General features: G+C 34.1%; 1 protein-coding gene across 1 annotated transcript in view; it reads right to left on the minus strand.

Moving 5' to 3' along the window:
- Positions 1-1,616: 1,616 nt before the first annotated feature.
- Positions 1,617-20,343, minus strand: part of ETNK1 (ethanolamine kinase 1) — a 54,232-nt gene continuing 35,505 nt past the window's right edge. Inside the window, exons 5-8 of the mRNA XM_057701861.1 lie at positions 15,847-15,930; positions 13,938-14,098; positions 7,662-7,735; positions 1,617-7,336 (exon numbers count right to left, since the gene is read on the minus strand). Coding sequence (XP_057557844.1) covers positions 7,264-7,336; positions 7,662-7,735; positions 13,938-14,098; positions 15,847-15,930 — 392 coding nt within the window. The 3' untranslated portion in view covers positions 1,617-7,263. The remainder of the gene's footprint in view (positions 7,337-7,661; positions 7,736-13,937; positions 14,099-15,846; positions 15,931-20,343) is intronic.

Here is a 20,343-nt window from a genome sequence, read left to right on the forward strand (position 1 = left end):
CACTAGTAGCATACATATTAACATCTTATATCTCATACAATACACTGAAAAGGGCACATTTCTATGGTATTCTTGACAAAAATATGTATCTATATTATCAGACTAAGGAAATCAGAGAAACCAACATGAAATGGGAGAGGCAAGGAAGAACTCTGGAAAGCTGAATCAGAAATTGGAGGTGTCAGTATGGGCTCACAATTTCTAAAAGATATATGAATATGAGTGTGTGCGCGCGCACACACGCACGCACGCATTCCCTTGCTCTGCCATAAAAGGACCTAGGATCGGCAATATCCCAGAAGCAATGAGCATCCCTAGTTCTCAGATCTAAGTTTCTAAATACTACCCCCCACCCCCAAAAAAGGAACCAAGCTCCTTGGAGAAAACACCCGATTCCAAGGGTCAGGAAGGGAAGTATAAAATTAGTCTGGAATTTCTTGTTTTACTAGAAGGTAAGGAAGTGCTCACAAACTTTGGGGATATATCAAAAGGACACAGGAACCAGAATGGATGGGGTTCCCCCAAGCCAAATCTCAGACAATTTAACATCAATATGTGTAAGTACAGTAACAAATTATAATGCATTGAATAAAACAGAAATCCACAAGTATATACTTAAAATAGTCACATGGATGGTAGATTAGAGAGAGAGGGAGAAAGAGAGATGACAGACACAAGAGCATGATTCCTTACAGTAAACAGAGTTAGATAGGTAACAGATAAACAAGAGATTCCTTACAGTAAAAGGCTGATGTATGAAGAGCATGCACCAGAACTAAAAATGACTTTTGCAGCCATCACAATAAAGACTGGTTTACATAATTATCAACGGGAGGAGGAGAGTGGATGTTTGACAAAGAGCAAATTACTTAAATCTTAAAAGTATCTCCCCACAGACTGCTTATTAGTTATCACAGGGAAAATAACTATACAGTGATGACACTTTGACCAGGTGATCAAAATTAACATCAGCACTGATTTCTCAGATGTGATACTCTAACATGGACAAGTCATTTTTGTCGTATTTTGGCTGGGATACACAACCTCACTCTAATGATTAGAAAACACCAGATAAACCCACATTGGAAAGCATTCTATAAAACACACACACACAACACACACACCTGACTAGTCTCATCATGGAGAACGGATCTTCATGATAAACTTTATCTGAAGGTAGAAATCATATCTTATTTTTGTATCTCCACCATCTATCACACTACCTGAACATCAGAAAGCGCTTAACAAACTTTTTGATTTGCGATTAAATTAAGTGAACGGATAGCCCCTCAGGCTGTAAGACACCAAGTCCCAGTGCGGCCTCTATTCATCATCGTCCAGCCCCAAGCACAATGAGAACAAGGAGGACAGTGGCTAGAAGTTAAGAATTTTTATACTAGGTAAATAGAATTTGTTCTTAAATTATACGATATTCTACACCCTCATCTCAACCAAATTAAAAGTAAACTTTTTTCAAAACTTTTTAACACTATATAATAAAACCAGAGATTGGAAATTTAAGGAATCACTTTGAATATACAGATAGTTATACACGAACACTGAGAAGCTTTTTCTACGATAGGAAAACTGCAAAAAATAAGTTAAAGATTTATGGATACAAGCAATTAGAACTCGACTTTATTGTTACAACCAGTTTTTATTTACAGAATATAAATCTCTTCAAAAAGATACATTCCTTCACTTAATCAATGGTAAAAGGCCTTATTAAACAGAAATAAAGCCTAAACATCACTTATATTTTAACAGAAATACAGATTCATTAAAAGTTATGAACATATAGCAAAAATGCATTTTTATTTAAGCAGTTACATGAATGAGGCTGTTTTTAATCTTCTTCACTGGTAACCCCATTTTAACCAGAGAACAAATTTTACTTAAATTAACAGTAGTAAAAATGTAAAAATTAAATTTTAAACATGAAAATAAGCAACAAAAAAACAGGAAGTATCTTCATTACCAAACAGATCAACAAGTTCGCGACACTCAGATACTTTCTGAGGCATATCAAAACACCTACATCGAAGGCTGCATTCATTTGAGAGGTATCGATACATTTTCAGTGCTGAGACTATTTGTAGCACTTACAGTATTTACAGAGCAGCATTATACTACTATGGTTCACATTTGATAAACACAAATTTAACCTTTATGCCACAATTTCCCAATTCAACGTACAGCGAATGCAATGACAATTGTTCATTTTGGTTTTTTCTTCTGAAACCGATAAGGACATTATCATTCAAAAACATGTAATAATGCCAGATCTTCTTTCTTAAAATAACAGTATATTTTAAAATCCAAAGACTTCAAATCATGGAAACTTCACCCAGCTATACAATGGCTCCTAAATACAGTAGAGTTTAAAAGTTTCTTCTTTGCAGATTCTACCAATTTACAATGACTTCAGTACACATAAGTACAGGAAATTTCTTCAGATTATTTAACAATAAAAATTTCAGTGTGTCACTACATAATTTAAGTAGCGGCACGCCACAACCATACAAGTGCTCTCATTGCCTCCACTGCTTTTGGGGGGGGTAGGGGGTCTTTTCCAGTTCACAGGAGCTAGTTTACATGGATACCATCAGGTCTCCGATCTCTCTCTTAAAGTTCCTTATTTAAGAGTTTTGAAATTTAACTAATGGAACAATTCAAATCGGCCAGCTTTTTCTTACCCTTCACTAACTAGTTCAAATATAACATGTAATGTTTTCAATTTTTATAAACACCTCGTGTTTTGTTAAAATGATTAATGGTATTAATACCATTAATGGGCAAGAGATGTAAACAAAAATATGCCTACATTTAGGGATTAAAAGTATTTTACAAAGCAATTTTTTCATAACTAGAAACCCATAGGATGCATAACGAACACAGATTTTATTTTAACTTGCTGTTCGATAACATCAGTAGCATAGTAAGTGCATTAAGTATAGGAAAGAAGCGAAAACAGATTTCAGGACAGAAACCTATTAAAAACTTGAATTCTGAATGCCTCAAACTCAGAAGGGTATTTTCTATAAGCACTACCATTATTTTTTTCTATTCAAATAGTTGAAATCTGTCCATTTCAAATTATGATCCAGAAAGGAAAACTTTAGTGTAAAAACTGTTCAGAAAAATCTAATTCATTGTGTAATATCTTATTAATTTCAGTTTTCAAGTATTCAAGTAATGCAAACAAGCATTTTCTTCTGTTGCAAAACATTTACAAACTAAACTTCAAAAATGGGGAAAAAATTCACTTAAAATTATCGTTACTTTTTTGTCTGAAGACATCAAACCCAAGACATAACACTGTAATCACACAAGTGGTATGTAACAGGGAAAAAAAAGGCAGTTCCATGTAACTAATGTCTTTCCTTTAAAAAAAGAAACAAAACCAGAACAGATTGCCTTAATATGTAACTAAATTTCCAGTCAACGACATTCTAAAATCTGATGAAGAAAACTCACAGCAAATCAATTTTGAAATAAAGATAAAGCTGTTTTACCGCATACTTAGAATTCACTTTCCTTTGTGCCTAATAATTACTAGCATTTGCCTTTTGTGTAAAGTAGTTGCAAGTTGCTGCCAATAACAAAACTCTCCTCCTAGCATAAAGCATTGTTAACTTTGTCTATCAATTGAATGACTAATATTAAAAGCTTAATTCTATATCACTTTGGAATGCAGTACAAAATGCTTTTTAAAAGCAATTGAAAGCAAAAAATCAAACTGATAGTTTTTTTCATTTATAGTATGAAGGAATTCAAAAATGGTACAGAGAGCTTTGCGTAATGTAGAAAAGAAATATCTACATAACTTTAAAAGTGGAGGTTTTTAACTTTTAATTGAGAGTGTTTGAGGGGAATTTTTCCTTTAAATCTGGAAGCTTTCATAATATATTTACAAAGTTAAAATAAATATTTTTAGTTCAGGAAAAATGGAAATTAGCAGTCATTAAAAGAACATATCTTTTCTGTGTTTTACAATCCCATAATGAACAACTTTATACTTAGAGAAGCCAACTGAGACATACTTAATTTGAACTAGGAGCTATTACTTATCTCCCTTGTATATATGGGACTTAAGATTCACAATGAGATATATACAAATTCAAAGGATTTTTTTGTAGAAAAAGGTTAACACCCTTGAAAATAGAAAAGTAATAATACTTCAGTTTGCAATCATAAAATTATATTTTTAATTTGCTTTAGCTTAGAATCATGACTCAAAGAATGGAACTGTAACAATGTATTAATTTACTGCTAGCAGGAATCTAACCTCCAAAAACTAACAGCCAACTAAAGAATGAAAAAAAGGCATATTAGGCACTGAGAGGCTAAATAAATAAGTATGGACATTAACAAAAACTGATAAACCCTATTTCCAGTTCCTCTTGTTATCCCACTGTACGGCCCCATCTGTTGGCTATTTCCAGTCTAAAACCAAAGAGCTGGATCATTCTCTTACAGAAAAATGTCTACAAAAAGGAGAAGAACGCAAAACAATACACAATCTCACATGTAAGATACAATTCACACTTATTTACAGATTTTTATTTACACTGTTTTATATACATTCCAGGCAGACCTAGTTGATGAGTTTTGTGCTCATATTGATCTCAAATGATCATGTGAACAGTATGATTTACTACCACATCTCTTTAATTCCCAGAAAGTGGTGGTAGCATGGGGTCAGGAGGGAAAAAAATCAAGTATTACTGGTCAGGTAAGATCATATAAGTATGTAAGAAACAAAGGGAAAAAGAATTGTGGAATTTTGCTTGTTAAAGCATCCAGGCCACTGTGGTCTATTGACTAACAATCAGTACACATGAATGCCACTTCTTTAACAACCATTCTCATATTTACAAAATGAACTCACTGCCAGTTGAGTTATTAGGTAAGGCATTCAAGTTCTTTAGCTTAACATAAAAAGGCAAAAGACATCTCAGCAAGCCACAGGACAAATTTTAGAGGGATATTTTCCCGTTAGAATCCCTTAAATGGTCAACAAAAAGGGAAGCAATTTTGAACCCTATTATTAGGCTGAAGCATGATCCCAAAAAGCTGTACAGGAAGTGGGAGCATCATATACCCAAAATCTAGTCTAAGAGTGGGGGAAATATCTTAAATATCTTATTTGGCTTCCAAGATTCACTGCCTAGGGCTAAAGTGAGAGCCTTCATTCCCCTTTACATTCACTTCTATGTGATTCTCTCTGAACCACTTACAACAATATCACAGCTAGCAGCTATGCACAATGTACCAGCAATGGCTCAGTGAATCTCTATTCAAAATAGTTTGAAGAATATGGCGTAAGATAGAAAAATGATCTTCTCTCCTCCCACAGTTCTCCAAGGTATATACTGTTGCGCTTTTAAGAAGTCAGAAAGCAAAAAAAATCAAGAGTACTACATATTCTTCATTGTTCTAAGAAAATGTTCCAGCCCCAGATGAAAATTCCACCAAAAACAATTTTCCTAGTTCACTCTAACATTATACAAAAAGCTATTCATTGTTTAATTGGTTCCTTTCATCTAGTTAATTAGGTAAAATTCTATTGATCCTACAGTAATATGGTTTATAAAAACAGAAGTGAACATTTCTAACATTGGGGAGGTAGAAAACAAATCTTGGTCTAACACTGTTATAGATACAAAACAGATTTTAAGATACTATTCATGTAACTAAAATTTACCATTTTAAATGGCCTGTGTTTCTACTTACTTTATTAGCTTTAAACATCTTGAGATAATCCAAGTATTTTAAAGCCCTTATCTGAGAATATAAGTCATTTGGAATAACATATCAGACTCCCCGTAAGATTTCTCAGAGGATACATTTATAGCTGCATACTCTGAATACGCAGATCCATTAAGTGACTCTGTACATGGGCACTTATGTGACCACAGCGCCAAGCTTGTCAGACTAATCTTCTGAGCAAAGTTAACCGTGACTGCTCCACTTCACATAGCAGTCCTCAAAGCTTGATGCCTGCTCATCTATCCCAAAGATTCAAGTTCCTTCTGAGTAATAACTGCCATCCTCTCACTCTCAGACAAAAACAAAATCAGAAGAAATCAAAACAAAGAGAAGCCCTCCTACCATGAGTATTTCTGCTTAATTCACATTGTTATATCGGATTTTAAGGGTACAAGATTCATGTTCTAAATGTTCCTTATTTAATTCTTTTAACCACCTCAACTTACTTCTCTGAAACTATTGATATACATATCAAGAATCATTTGTTGTCATTCTAAAGACTTGGAGTCAAACGAAAACATAAAACCACTGGAGAAGTAATAAAGAATTAATGTAAATGATATTTTCTTGTTCCCAAGTATGATAAGCATTCCATCTTTGTTTCAAAAATTAGCAACTGCTGTACTAGCTACTATTTAATAACAAACAAAATATAGAACACCTCAGCAAGTAAAACAAAATTTTTGGTTAGAAACAATTTGATACAGTAAAATTTTAAAAACAAACTAACTTAAATGACCATATATAGTATACCAAAACATTATTTAATGCAGATTTTGATAACATAAAATCATCATATATCTATTCCAGGATTATGTGGTAAATATTAATATTTATACTGCCAGACTATGTAGGAAGAGGGGAATTTAATTCTAAGATGTTCCCCCCAAAAAATGCTTTCCAATACTTCAGAAAGATGTACCACTAGCATAGACAGTGAATGTATTTCACTCTCCTAAACAGATATTTTTCTATGAACATCCTAAATTATCTACACCAGTGTCTGGCATTCCAAGAGTAAATGATTCATTTTACTTACAGTGTGTCAAAATAAAAAGGTTACACTAGACACCTAAAATGTTTACTAAAATTAATCTTATTAAAGTAAAACTTAAAAAAAAATTTTCTCGGAAATTTTCGTTGCTTATACTCAACAAACAGATGAAACAGATGAAAGCAGTCACAGAATTCATGTTAAATTTAAAATAAATAATTCACATATAAAATAGATTAAATTATCAAAGGATTAAACTGACATCTTTATACCTTTTTGCTGATTTAACAAACTTGTAACCCACCACATAATGAGAGCAGTAGGTATATTTCTTGACATCATTCAGACTATTTAAAAAATAAATTGGTTGTTTAGAGGCATAATTTGTGAAGCAAGATAACCAAATTAAAAGAAGTTTAACATATATTGGCTTTTTGGAATTTCTTAAAAGATCCACAAGCATTGTTCAGCTACTTAAGAATAATTAAATGTCTTCTTTACTCAGGCACCTTTAATGCAGTAACCTCAGGCTTCATTTTAAAGTATTGGTTAAAACGAACAATTGCATACCTATTGAGAAAAGAGAGTAACAACAGAATTAGAGATAAAAACCTTAATCCTTCCTTTATTTCCACTCACCCTTCTCAGCTGATTTTAAGTTTCAAAATTTTCAAAGGACATATTTTTAGTTTATTGCACCACCTACTGGACACTTTTCTAATACTGAGAGCATTTAACAGATTATACCAGATTTCCTTGCAGACCGATTATTAAATGTATGCAACCTTTATAACATCTGACTAAAAACAATAACTACAATGTTCCCTATGAATTCTAAATGTAAATCCCAAAAAAGTAGATACAAATGTAATACATACAGTAAAATTAAACTTACCCAAGGAAATCAAACTCAATAGTGGAGTATTTGGCTTGAATTAAGGCCCACAATCCCCAAAAGAAATGAGAAGCCTAAAAAGAAGGGAAGAGAAATCAAGAATTATGATAATACATTTCTTTGTAAAACAAATATCAAATTGTAAGTTTTTTCCTTTTTCATCAACTCCACGCACAATACTTTCTTGATGCTTTTTTAACACAAAGTATCTAAAACACAGGTAATACTGAAGTGTACAGTTATCTGGATGGCTACAGACCACTTTAATCCACACCAAAAGAGTTTATAATAAATTAGAATCACACACATACACACACACACACACACACACAAAACCCAGAGCCCAGTTCCTGTACCCTGCTTTGTGCGGGCAGAGTTCGGCATCAGCACTGATACATGTTGTTAGTTAAGTGTTTTTAATGGGTTGTAATTGCTAACAAAATTTCCTATACAACACATTATCAAAGGACTTTGTTTCTTGAAATATAAACAAAAAGGAAAATCCAAATCTCAAAAAGAGAAAATATATTTAAATGCGAAGATGTTTAAGGGGTGACAAATTTCTGAAAACAATTTTTATTGACCCAACAATTCTGCACAATCAATGACGATACAGTTACACAACTTGATGTACACTGGAGAAAAATGAGTCTTAGGACTTAAAGAGTAAAGAGATGACTGTGTAATTAGGAGCTGCACAATAATTTTGTATGTGTGCTTTACAATCTATTTTCATTGAAACCCGATATTTTAAGATTCTGATTAACACTAACATTTCACTTCCCAAGAAATACTCGATTCTAACTAGAAATACTATAACTAGAAAAAAATTACTAGCTGTGTGGCTGTAAACAATTTAATTAACCCTTCTGTACCTTTGTTTCCTCATCTATAAAATGCAGGTGTGATATTATAATTCATAACAAGAAATACACATTTGATCTTCTTTCAGGTTCCTGGCTCATAGCTCTTTGGACTTTCCTAAGCATAGAGCAACTGGGAGCATCACTTGTTATAATATTTGGTCTTTTGTCATTGGTTCCTAAAATAGTTCCAGAGGCATAAAAGTGAAAGGAATGTCTTTGTTAGTCTTAACAAGCCCCTCTGAACCACATGTTAATGAGGTGTCTTTTGGAAAGCCCCTAAGCTTGGGGGCTGGTTGCCAGGGGAACCAATCATGTGATTAGATGGTTGGAACTTTTCAGCCCCACCACCTTCAGACCTCCAGGGAGGGAAGAGGGACTGAAGACTGAGAGAAATCAATGGTCAATGATTTAATCAAACCTGCCTTGGTAATGAAGCACCCATAAAACCTAAAAGGAAGGGGTTTGGAGAGCTTCCAGATTTCGTGAACCAAACCTAATAAGCACATGCTAAGAGGGTGGTACACCCTAAACTCCACGGGAACAAAAGTTCCTACACCCAGGACACTTTCAGACCTCGGCCTACTGTACCTCTTCATCTAGCTGTTCTTCTGTATCCTTATAATATCCTTTATGATAAACTGGTAAACATATGTAAATGTTTCTCTGAGTCCTGTGAGGCACTCTAGCAAATTAACAGATCCCAAGGAGGGAGTTATGGAAACTTCCCGTTTAAAAGCCAGGGGGTAAGAAGCACAGGTAACACCCTAGACTTGCGAGTGGCATCTAAAGGGGCGAGGGGGCAGTCTTGTGGGACTGAACCCTTAACCTATGGAATCTGACACTATCTCCAGGTGGGTAGTGTCAGACTTGAGTTAAATCTGTAGGACACCAAATCACTGCCTGCTGAGAACGGGAGAACTGCTTGGTGTGTGGGGAAAAAACCACGACGGAGCAGCTAATAATAGTATTTATACCTGGCATACAATAAACATTCAATAAAATGTTAATTATTATAATTATATGAAACCACAATGACAAAAATGATGATTTTTTTAAAATGGTCTTCTTTCTATCTAAGGAAGTGTCTCAAGTATTGAAAAGTAAATTATGAAATGAGATGCCTTCCTTCTTTTGAAAGTCTAAATCAGTGGTTCTCAAAGTGGTCCATGAATCCATGGAAGGTTCTGAGGCCCCAAACTATTTTCATAATAATACTAATATGTTACTTGTCTTTTTGACTATTTTTACATTTGCTATGATGAAAAAGCAATACTGGGTGAAGCTCCTGGTACCTTAACATAAGTCACGGCAGTGGTACCAAACTGTGTTAATATAGTAGTCTTATTCTTCACCACCACACACTCACAGTACAAATCCAGTCTCACTAAAGAATGTCCTTTATGAAGCCATTAAAGCTATTAAATCTCCACCCCGGAATACATGAAATTCTGATATTCTGTGGGATGATACAGAAAGTACAAAGACGTCTGATGCATACCCAAAGCATGAAGGCTGTCTCAAGGAAAAACACATATGACTGAGTTGTGAGCTAAACTTGCATGTTTTTAATGGAACATCATTTTAACTTCAAAGAACTGATATATGAACTAGTTGTTAAACTTAGGTATTTGGTAGACATTTCTCAAATATAAAAAACATAAAAAAAAAAGAGAGAACTTGTCATTTCAATGAAAACAACTGACAGTATTTGTTGCCAATGATAGACTTTTACTACTCAACCTAAAATTAGAACTTTTAAAAAATATACATACTTAATAAATATTTTGAATTTTTAATTTCCAAGATGGTAAATATTGATAATTAAACCATATAAACAAAACCTCATAGAGGTCTTTAAAATTTTTTTTGAAGTGTAAAAGAGGGTACTGAGACCAGAAAGTTTTAGAACCACTAGTCTTAATCACCTCAGCATATTCTAATGATATAAAAATCATCTGCGAATGGTATCACAATCTCTTCCTATTAGGTTGGTTCTGTAGTAGAAAAGACTAAAATCAGGGGACATTCCACACCTAAATATAACATCAAACCAACTCTCCCCACCATTTCAAGCAGTGTTGGCAACTGTATTTCTCAATTTTTATTCATACAGTAATGTAAAATAACTAAATGATTCTACACTACAGAAGCATTATACATAAAACATCACTTATCTTGGTCGGTAACACCTTTTACAGGGTGAAAAGTGAAAAATTTATATGTAACATTAGACTCCTAAATGGATAAAAGGAGAAGTGAGGAAACAGTCCATTCATCACTTTGCATTCCCAAAAATGGCAAAGAGAGAAGACTTAAGTACAAATAACATAATAATCTGTGATTGTATGATTTACTACTATTTCTCTCAGATTTAGAAGTTATGTATATGTAAGTCTTTCTATCAAAGAGCATTTTAATTCCTAGGCTACCCACATCTGTTGCAAAGAAAAATTAAAAGCTTTATATGGTGCACAAATACTAAAATGAATCCTCAAACTGTTTTCTGAAAACCTCAATATAACTTTAATATTTTACTTAGAAAGAATCTGAAGTCTGCCAACAATGTGTCTAAAAGCTCCTCAGAGCTTCAAAAATCCATGTATTCTCTATTCGATTTTATAATGCAAATACCTACTTTTGTTTTGTTATCTCCTCAACATTAATTAGTTATAGTAAACAATCAATAACAAGTCTTTCAATATTTAGAAGTCTGATCATGCCCTGAGCAATAAACATTTATCAACCATTTATTAATTTAAAACAGCTACATCTCAATCTTATTCAAACCTCTTTTCCTCCCTTATCAAAACAGCTTTATAATGTAGGTATGTGCTGTCTTCTTCACAAGTGATCAAGGAATGAGGAGGAAACAGTATTTAAGACACATCCACAAGGAACAAGAGGAACTTGCCAAAGAATACAGGGAAAAGGGCATTCTAGGGAGAAAGGAATAATCTACACAAAAGCATACAGGCTTAAAACCTCCTGGAGTGTTTAGAAAACAAGATGACTCTGCTAGAGTGGGGGGTGGGAGGTGAAAAATTTAGTGGGAAATATGACAATTTGCAGATGCTATCATTTGGCTTTCATTCTGTAAGTCATGGGGAGCCATAAAGTAGGAAAGTGACACAACCAGATTCATAAATTAGCTTCCAGTTATTAGAAAGAACACTTTAAAAATATACAGTATGAATAACAGACAGAAAAAATCCAGAGGTAAAGAAACTGGTAAAGACTAACATAGGTGAGAGATTAAGGCCTTAATGAAAGGTCATGCAATTAAGGAGAAAGGGTTGGAACTGATAGAATTTTAGAGCAGAATCTGAAAATAGAAAAAACACGAAGAGAAGAGAAACACATGAAAGAAAATTCCTTCTTTCCTGGGTTCATAATACAGCAACAGAATGGACAGCATTTTAATTGTCAAGACAGTGCAATAAAGAATAAATAATGGGATAGAGAACAGCATGCAGAAAATAAAATTAAGTCTGGATACACTGTGGTCAAATACTAATAAATGGGACCCTGGATAGATACAGTAAGTACTGATCTGGAGCTGGACAGTGGGAGGAAACGATCTGGGATCATTAAAAGAAAGGGCAATAAAAGCCATGGGATTAGATCACCCAATAAAAGTATATGAAGTGGGGAATTCCCTGGCAGTCCAGTGGTTAGGGCTCCATGCTCTCACTGCTGAGGGCCCGGGTTCAATCCCTGCTCAGGGAACTAAGATCCCACAAGCCGTGTGGCACTGCCAAAAAAAAAAAAGTATATAAAATGAAAGGCAGGGAGAGCCCAAAATCCGAACACTAGGGGACACTAGCATGTAAGAGGGTTAGAGGAAGAGTAAGAGAAAAGAGGAACCAGAGGAGACAGGCAGGAAAACACAAAAGAGGACAACCACAAAAATCAACAAAAGAAAAAGTTGGAATCAATGGGAACTACTGTCAAATGCTATGGACAGATTAAGTAAGGTAAAGACTGAAAAGTTTTAACTGAATTTAGCAGTTATGTCATTATTATTATTAAGAAAACCCTACATTCTCTACTTTAAGATCATGCTTAAATAGAATAAATAGAAACAACAGGCATCCTAGGACCAATTGGAGAGCATGTCATTAATTTAACCAACAGTTCTACTCAAAATAGACATCAGAACAGCGGTAAAGACGTCACACTTCAGCATACCCTCTTACTTAAGATGTACTTTGTATGGCTCTGCGGAAATTCTGCTCTTAAGACTATGGAAACCGTGCACCTGTGAGCCATCAATAGGGTGCATCTGTAAAGATTACATAGCAAATATTCCCCATGTCAACTGTAGAGAATTATATTAAAACTAAAAAGTAGTAGCTAAAATAACTTCAACCCAGTATTCAATCTGTCTCAACAGCTTAGCTGAAAGCTCATTCTAATGGCACCATGTCATTCTCAAAAGGTAATTTACATGAACTAAATTTTGAAAACATAAATGCATTTAGAGTAAAGAGAAGTGGGTCTTGGGCTTCCTAGGTGGCGCAGTGGTTAAGAATCCGCCTGCCAATGCAGGGGACACGGGTTCGAGCCCTGCTCCAGGAAGATCCCACATGCTGCGGAGTAACTAAGCCCGTATGCCACAACTATTGAGCCTGCGCTTTAGAGCCTGTGAGCCACAACTATTGAGCCCATGTGCTGCAACTACTGAAGCCCACACGCCTAGGGCCTGTGCTCCACAAGAGAAGCCATGGCAATGAGGAGCCTGCGCACCACAATGAGGAGTAGCCCCCACTCACCGCAACTAAAAAGAAAGCCCACGCACAGCAAAAAAAGACCCAACACAGCCAATAAACTAACTAACTAACTAACTAACTAAATAAATAAAGTTATTAAAAAGAGAGAGAGAGAAGTTTAAAGTATCAAAGATGTGGGAAATAACTGCTTATCAAAAGGTCAAGAAGACAAAATACTGATGGTTATGAAAACATAATTCTACTGGCTCTTCCAATCTTTTATCATGTTAACATGTAATGATTAAATGTATTGTGGAAAAAATCATTACCCATAAGTCTATCCTTATGTTTTTTATAACATAAAGAAAAAGAATTAGATATAAAAAAAAAACTGCTTCACACATTAATCCTAACTCTAACTAGAATCCATTCATTAAACAAATAATTTTACTCAGCACTTACCACGTGGCTAGGCACTGTTGTTCTAGGGGCTGGGGATATAGCAGTGAATGAAATAAAATCTTTGTCCTCGAAAGCATTACAATGGGGGAATTTTAAACAATCTCGTTTGGTCATTATTTTAAACAAATGACAAGTTCACAAAACTCAAAATGGGGAACTGCTTTAAAAAAGGTGAAAATTTTTAAAGTTTTTAACAGTATATCAAGAATCTTTCATTAACTATTTACATTTAAACTCACCAATGCAAACTGATTGACTTGAATGAAGAGTATTTCTACTTCCTTTTCAGTAACTTCAGTCCCAAAACCCTTATATTCTTTGTAGGCTTCAAGGTAAGAACGCAGCCACTGACCCTGTAGTTCTCTACCTGGATAAAGACTATAGTCTACATCACTCACACCTAAAATAGAAAAGAAAGTACTCTGAGATTTTTAAAAACATATCATATATCTTCTGCAAACTTTAATACCTACCATCTACATATTTTTTTTCAGAAAAAAATTATTAGATGTTTCCATTTTGGGACTGAAAGACTAGATATTATTAAGTAAATAGCATTGATTAAAAGAATAAACCAATCATAATGTATTCCAAAGTAAATTCTAATGCACAATAGCTGATCACCATAATCAATTCTCATTGCCTCAATTTTTCCTCAAAGTGTGAAACTTGAACCACCTGCACTAGAAGCCACAAATCTTCATTTTAATAAGTACCCCAGGATATTCTTCTGAGATTCTTATGCACACTAATATCTAGAGCATTTCCTAGAACCGTGGCTCTAAAGCTTCTTTAACCATTACTCAGAGTAAGAAATACATTTTTATATTGAAACCTTATACACACACCTGATATTAAGTTTCACAAAACAATATTTACCCTAACTGCACCTTACAATTCTGCTATTTTCTATTTCTCTTCCATTCCTTCTTTAACTAATTACCCCACATATCTGATCTCATAATGTGCAGTCTGAAAAATACTAATCTAGTTCACAGTATTTTGTCTGGCATTCAAGGTTCTTCCTAAGTTGATCTAAACTTACTTCTCAGGTCTTGCAACACTCTGTTCTCCTTCATGGATTTTTATATCCTATAGAAATAGGTATACTCACCTTGATGATTTCTTCCTTCCTCCTGCAATGCCCTCCTTTTTCTTCTATCTGCACATCCAAACTCTACCTTTTTCAATTTTTTTCTACACAAAATCATATTAAGATCACTGAAGTTTCCTCTTTTGTATCCACAGCAGTGACTACCAATATTACTGACATGGTGATATCTCATTATATGCACAACTGCTTTCCCTTCCTTACAGATATTTATGCACCATGTATGTGGGGACATGGCATGTATGGAGGCTTGGTGGGGGGAAATAACTGAAAATATGTAAACTAAAACTTTCCTTCACTCTCTTTTCCCAGTCTGGTAACTTAGAAATATATGAAAATATATGACTATACAAATACAGAAAAACACAAATTCCTGCTAGGTGTAAACCATCCAGGGGAATTCCCTACTCTTTACTATTTTAGAACATTTCATGTTTCTAAATATAGCCATAAAATGTATCTTAAATTAATTACACTTACACACACACAAAAGTTAAACTTTTATAACTGATGGTAATAAAAGATCTTCAGGAGTAAAAATAACCAGCTTTTCAATTATTTATAGCCAACAACAACAACTAAAATTTTTGAGCTTTTTAGTTAAACAACATTCCAAAAGCCCAAGTACACAATGGAAACAGTAAAGGCTTTTAAATGATAAAAAGCTGGTTTCAAATCTTACTTCTCTGCATTTTACTGTGACCTTGGTGAGTGACTATACTCATGTGTAAACTTGGGATATTACCCAACTTACAGGTTTGCTGTGTAGAGAGAATTAGATGATATTTACGAAGGAACTGTATCAATTCTTAACAAAAGCCACCGTCATTATTTTTCTCTTATTTTCCTTAAGAAATTAAGGTCATCACCTCTTTTCTTCAATAATAAAGAAAAACCAAAAAGGTCAGGAAGGAAATAAAAATCGTTGCTATCCCCAGTTGAACTTCTTTAAAGAAGAAAAAAAAAAAATTCTAAAAGCATCCTTTCAAAGTTATATATGCATATTTATTAGAGGAACATATTCCTCTAGATTTTACCTGCAAATTCATTGAAATGATTTCCAATATCATATGCCAGGTAGTTGTAGCCAGAATATTCATAGTCAATGAACTGTACATCACCTATGTGAGACACAAAAACAGAGACATAAGAAATCACACATAGGATCAGAAAATCCCTATGCTATTTATAATTAAATAGCTTCCAATATTTTGTCTCATTGTACGTGCTTGGTTACATGCACTTCTGAGACAATACAGGGTAAGGCTGTGAATTTTATGGCAATGAGCTTTACAAAATTCAAACTATGTATATAGTCAACAGCTTCTTTGTGAACATTAATGTCCACCTTACTAAAGAAAAGTCAAAATATAGTCATTCTCCAAGTTCAAACAAAAGCAAAATATGTCTTTAACCACATGGGGGCATCAGTTGCTTAAAAATTCAAGTTTAATTAGAAATGAAAACTATCTTTGGAAACTTAATAATCTATGCAACTTTAACCAAAAATTAATCTATGATACTCCAACCATGAATTCACAGGCTAATCTATATATGGAAATAAAATACAGACTTTCAAAGACTTGAATTCTGTGAACTCTGCACTTATGCTATAACACTTGCTGATTAACAGAACAACATCCCTAATTTAAGAAGTTAGTTGCTATCACACTCTTACATATTCCTGGAATGCTACATAATTAAGGCTTCCAAAAGCATACTTGAGTGGCATTAAGGTGGTTGTTCTACCATTTAAAAAGAACAAAGATATAGTTTGCTTTTAAATATTATTTTAATTTGAGAAATTTTCACATAAACTAGAGATTCCTATTCTAAATTAGTGTTAAATATAGATAAAAATACGCATATTTCATTATAATTCTCCAAAGACTATCCTGTTCCGCCTGCCCAAGGGACAAACTCCTGCTTAGGAACACTTCATTTTTGAATACTGACTATTACAGAGAGTTTGGCTCAACAAAGATATAGGTCCTACTTTTTAAAAGAGAGATGAGAAAGAGAGAGAGAAAGAGAGAGAAGAGAGACATTTGTTTAACAAATCAAAATGGGTCACTGTCTACACCAGGGGATCACAAACTCAAGAGGCTAACAGGGCTCAACAGTTAAAATGGATACATGAACAGAGATGGCTGTAATGCAGAGCACATGTCTAGTTACACTATCTTTTAAAACATCAAGCTGAGGTAACAAAACAAACTTCTGTTTTATATACACTGGCTTTTCCCAGATAAAAGAGCTTTTGAACTGTCATGTGTTGATACAGATTTATATGTTTAATCTGGGGATGTATGTTGATCATATTCAAACTCAGAAAAAATTATATGACAAAAAAATGTAATGGCAAGTGGAGTATTTTACACAAAAGCAAAAAAATTTAATGTAATTGCATTTAATATTTAATTCAAAACTTTGATAGATAATAGTGAAGTCTAGGGACTTCCCTGGTGGTGCAGTGCTTAAGAATTCACTTGCCAATGCAGGGGACACAGGTTCGATCCCTGGTCTGGGAAGATCCCACATGCCACAGAGCAACTAAGCCCGTGGGCCACAACCACTGAGCCTGCGCTCTAGAGCCCACGGCCACAACTATTGAGCCCATGTGCCACAACTACTGAAGTCCACACTACGGCCTGTGTGCCACAACTACTAAGCCTGTGTGCTGCAACTACTTAAGTCTGCAAGCCTAGAGCCCATGCTCCGCAACAAGGGAAGCCACCACACTGAGAAGCCCCCGCACCACAATGAAGAGTAGTCCCTGCTCGTCACAACTGGAGAAAGCCCGAGCAGCAATGAAGACCCAACACAGCCAAATATAAAATAAAATAACAAAAATTGAAAAAAAAAAAGTCAAGTTTACACTGAAATAATTGAGATCATCAAAGTATAAAAGCCCAGTTACCAAAATCTATATGCATGTTGACAAAATAATGTAAGGTTTTTAAAAGTTGGTGACTACATAAACCACTGCGATTCAACCAATTTATATTCTTGAATTCATAAAAACTATCCCCCAGAAAGTCTTAAAGTTAACCAATCCCTTTACTAAACTGCAGAAAGGGAAGACAGAACAAGCTTTAACCAAATCACTTTACTAATAAGTTGCAAAATGAAAAGTCAGAACATATTTTAAAATTTTTTTCTAGGTACCCCTGGAAATGAGAGGGTAAAGACCACCATCATGACAAAATACTCTGCAGCCATGATAAAAATTTCATTCTCAAAAATTAATGACCAGGAGAATTACAAACGTTATATGAAAAAAGACACAAAACAGTAAACACAGTGATCCAAATTATTAAAATACTATGCCTGAAGAGAGGGGAAAAAAAACAAACATAATGCATAGGTAAAGAAAGATGAATGGAAATAAACCAAAACAAAATATTTCTACTAGTTTCATTTCAGATGGTAGACAAGTGATCTTTTTTCCTTTATTTTTTACAATAAACATTACTTTTAGGAGAAAAAAAAAAAGACAGTTTAAAAAGTTTAGGATGAATAAGAGACTAAACACAATGATCTGGAAAATACCTATCCACCCAGCCTTCAAGAAAGCAGGATTCCAGAGGATTTACCAAGTTTTATTACTGAGCCAACTGAATAGTTTTAATAAACAATGTTTTAAATTGCAGCTGTTGATTGCTTTAGCTCTTTAAACACAAATTCTTGTAGAGCTCATATTAACTGTTACATGCCAATAAAAATACACAGCCCAGTCCTGAAGCTTACTTTTGCCACATAAACAAAAGCTTCAATTTCAATTTTCAAAATTATATTTAGAATTTGGCAAATATAAATAAAAATGGCAGGTAAAACATGCCTGCTTATAAATACAATTTAAATAAAGCATAGATCATTTTAACAAAAGTTAAAATCTGTTTCAGTATGAAAATTTTAGCAATGACTTTTTGTAGTAGCATTAATTCATTAAAACTAGCCTTTACTCTTAAATGCTATGTTGAGTTTATAAATAATGAAATTTTAAAAATAAGAAAATGAAGCTAACAAGATACAGATGAGGCTGTTACCAGGCTCCGTGCATGTGAACAAGTGATGCGATAAACCTCCAGTCAGTGCGTTTAAGAAGCACGGGTGCGCCGCCACATGGCAGCAACAATGGCATACCTAATCTGTAGCAGATGAAGAAAATTTGGCAAACTCACATTTTACAAGACACAAAGCTTAAAAGGAAAAAAAAATTTTTTTAATCTGCATTAACTGTTCTTTTCAAACAACTGCAAGCAAAGTGGAACTCAACCTTAAATTTAATCTTCTGCAACAAAGTAAAATTAAAGAGGCCTGCTTCCTTTATTTCGGGTGCCAGAAAAATCAAATTACTGGAAAATGCTTTCCTACCAAAAAAATACACTGAACTTTACTCTTCTACAAATTTAACTTCTGAATTCTAAAATTTCCAATTATTTAGAGGAACATCCACATCACTATTAAAAATTAATAGCTCATATAGCATGACTATCTTGTTAATTCTTTAAGGTATGAATTTTCAATTGGGGATTCGAGGGTGGAAAGAAAATGAGAATACTCCTGAACATTTTTCACAAAATTTTATATGTGCATATTCTGAGGGGATTCTGAATTCTCAATTTTCCAGATTCAGGGATCCTTGACCTTTAAAAAGTAAAGAAGCACTGCTTTAAGAGCTAAGACTGTATTTTATCTGTATATAATTAGAACACTGACTAACATATAATGGGTAATGCGTAAGATTAGTAAATAAAACTACAATCTGAATTTTCAAAAGCTACATTTTTCATGTTTCTTATATATCTTCACACTAATGAAATCCACACTCTACTGAGTTAATAAATACATTGTTCAAATCTCAGTACAGTTTAAACAATATTTAAAGTACTTTAAAACCAAAAGAATTAGTTTATTAATAACTAAGGCTATCTAATTCACATGATACATTCATTTAGACTCCTTTATTTATTGCTGTTATGAAGAAAAGGATAAGGATAAAAAGCAAAATAACCAATATGAGAACCTGAAAATGCTTCCAACCCACTCTACTTGCTCTACAGTGTTATGTAAAGCAGAAAGAGACCAGAGAGAAAAAACAACCATGATTACACTAATGTTGGCAAAATGCTTTCTCTCTTACACAGAAAACGGAAGTATTCTTTTCTGGGAAACTTTCCCTTCATCCCTTACTTTGGCGTCCAGTAACTTTACCCTGGACGTGTACACGTTCACCACAGCACTCATCATTCTAAATGTAAACATCCGTTTTGTGATCTGACTCCTCACTAACATGGCATATGGCTTCCTGGAGGGGCAGTAGGAGGGGCAGTAGGTCCCTTCCACCTTTCCTCATGCAATTCAGAGCAAACCCTAGCACACAGGAAATATTCAAATACTAGTGAAATAAATGGGAGGTTCTGCAGAAAATGCTCAGACACAATGATAAGATGTTTAAGTGGGGGGGGGGGGTGATAAGTATGAAATACTAAGGAACAAAGTATGGCATTTCTGACATTCTTATTCAAGTA

The sequence above is a fragment of the Hippopotamus amphibius genome, chromosome 12 (assembly GCF_030028045.1).
Source record: "Hippopotamus amphibius kiboko isolate mHipAmp2 chromosome 12, mHipAmp2.hap2, whole genome shotgun sequence".
Classification (NCBI taxonomy): domain Eukaryota; kingdom Metazoa; phylum Chordata; class Mammalia; order Artiodactyla; family Hippopotamidae; genus Hippopotamus; species Hippopotamus amphibius.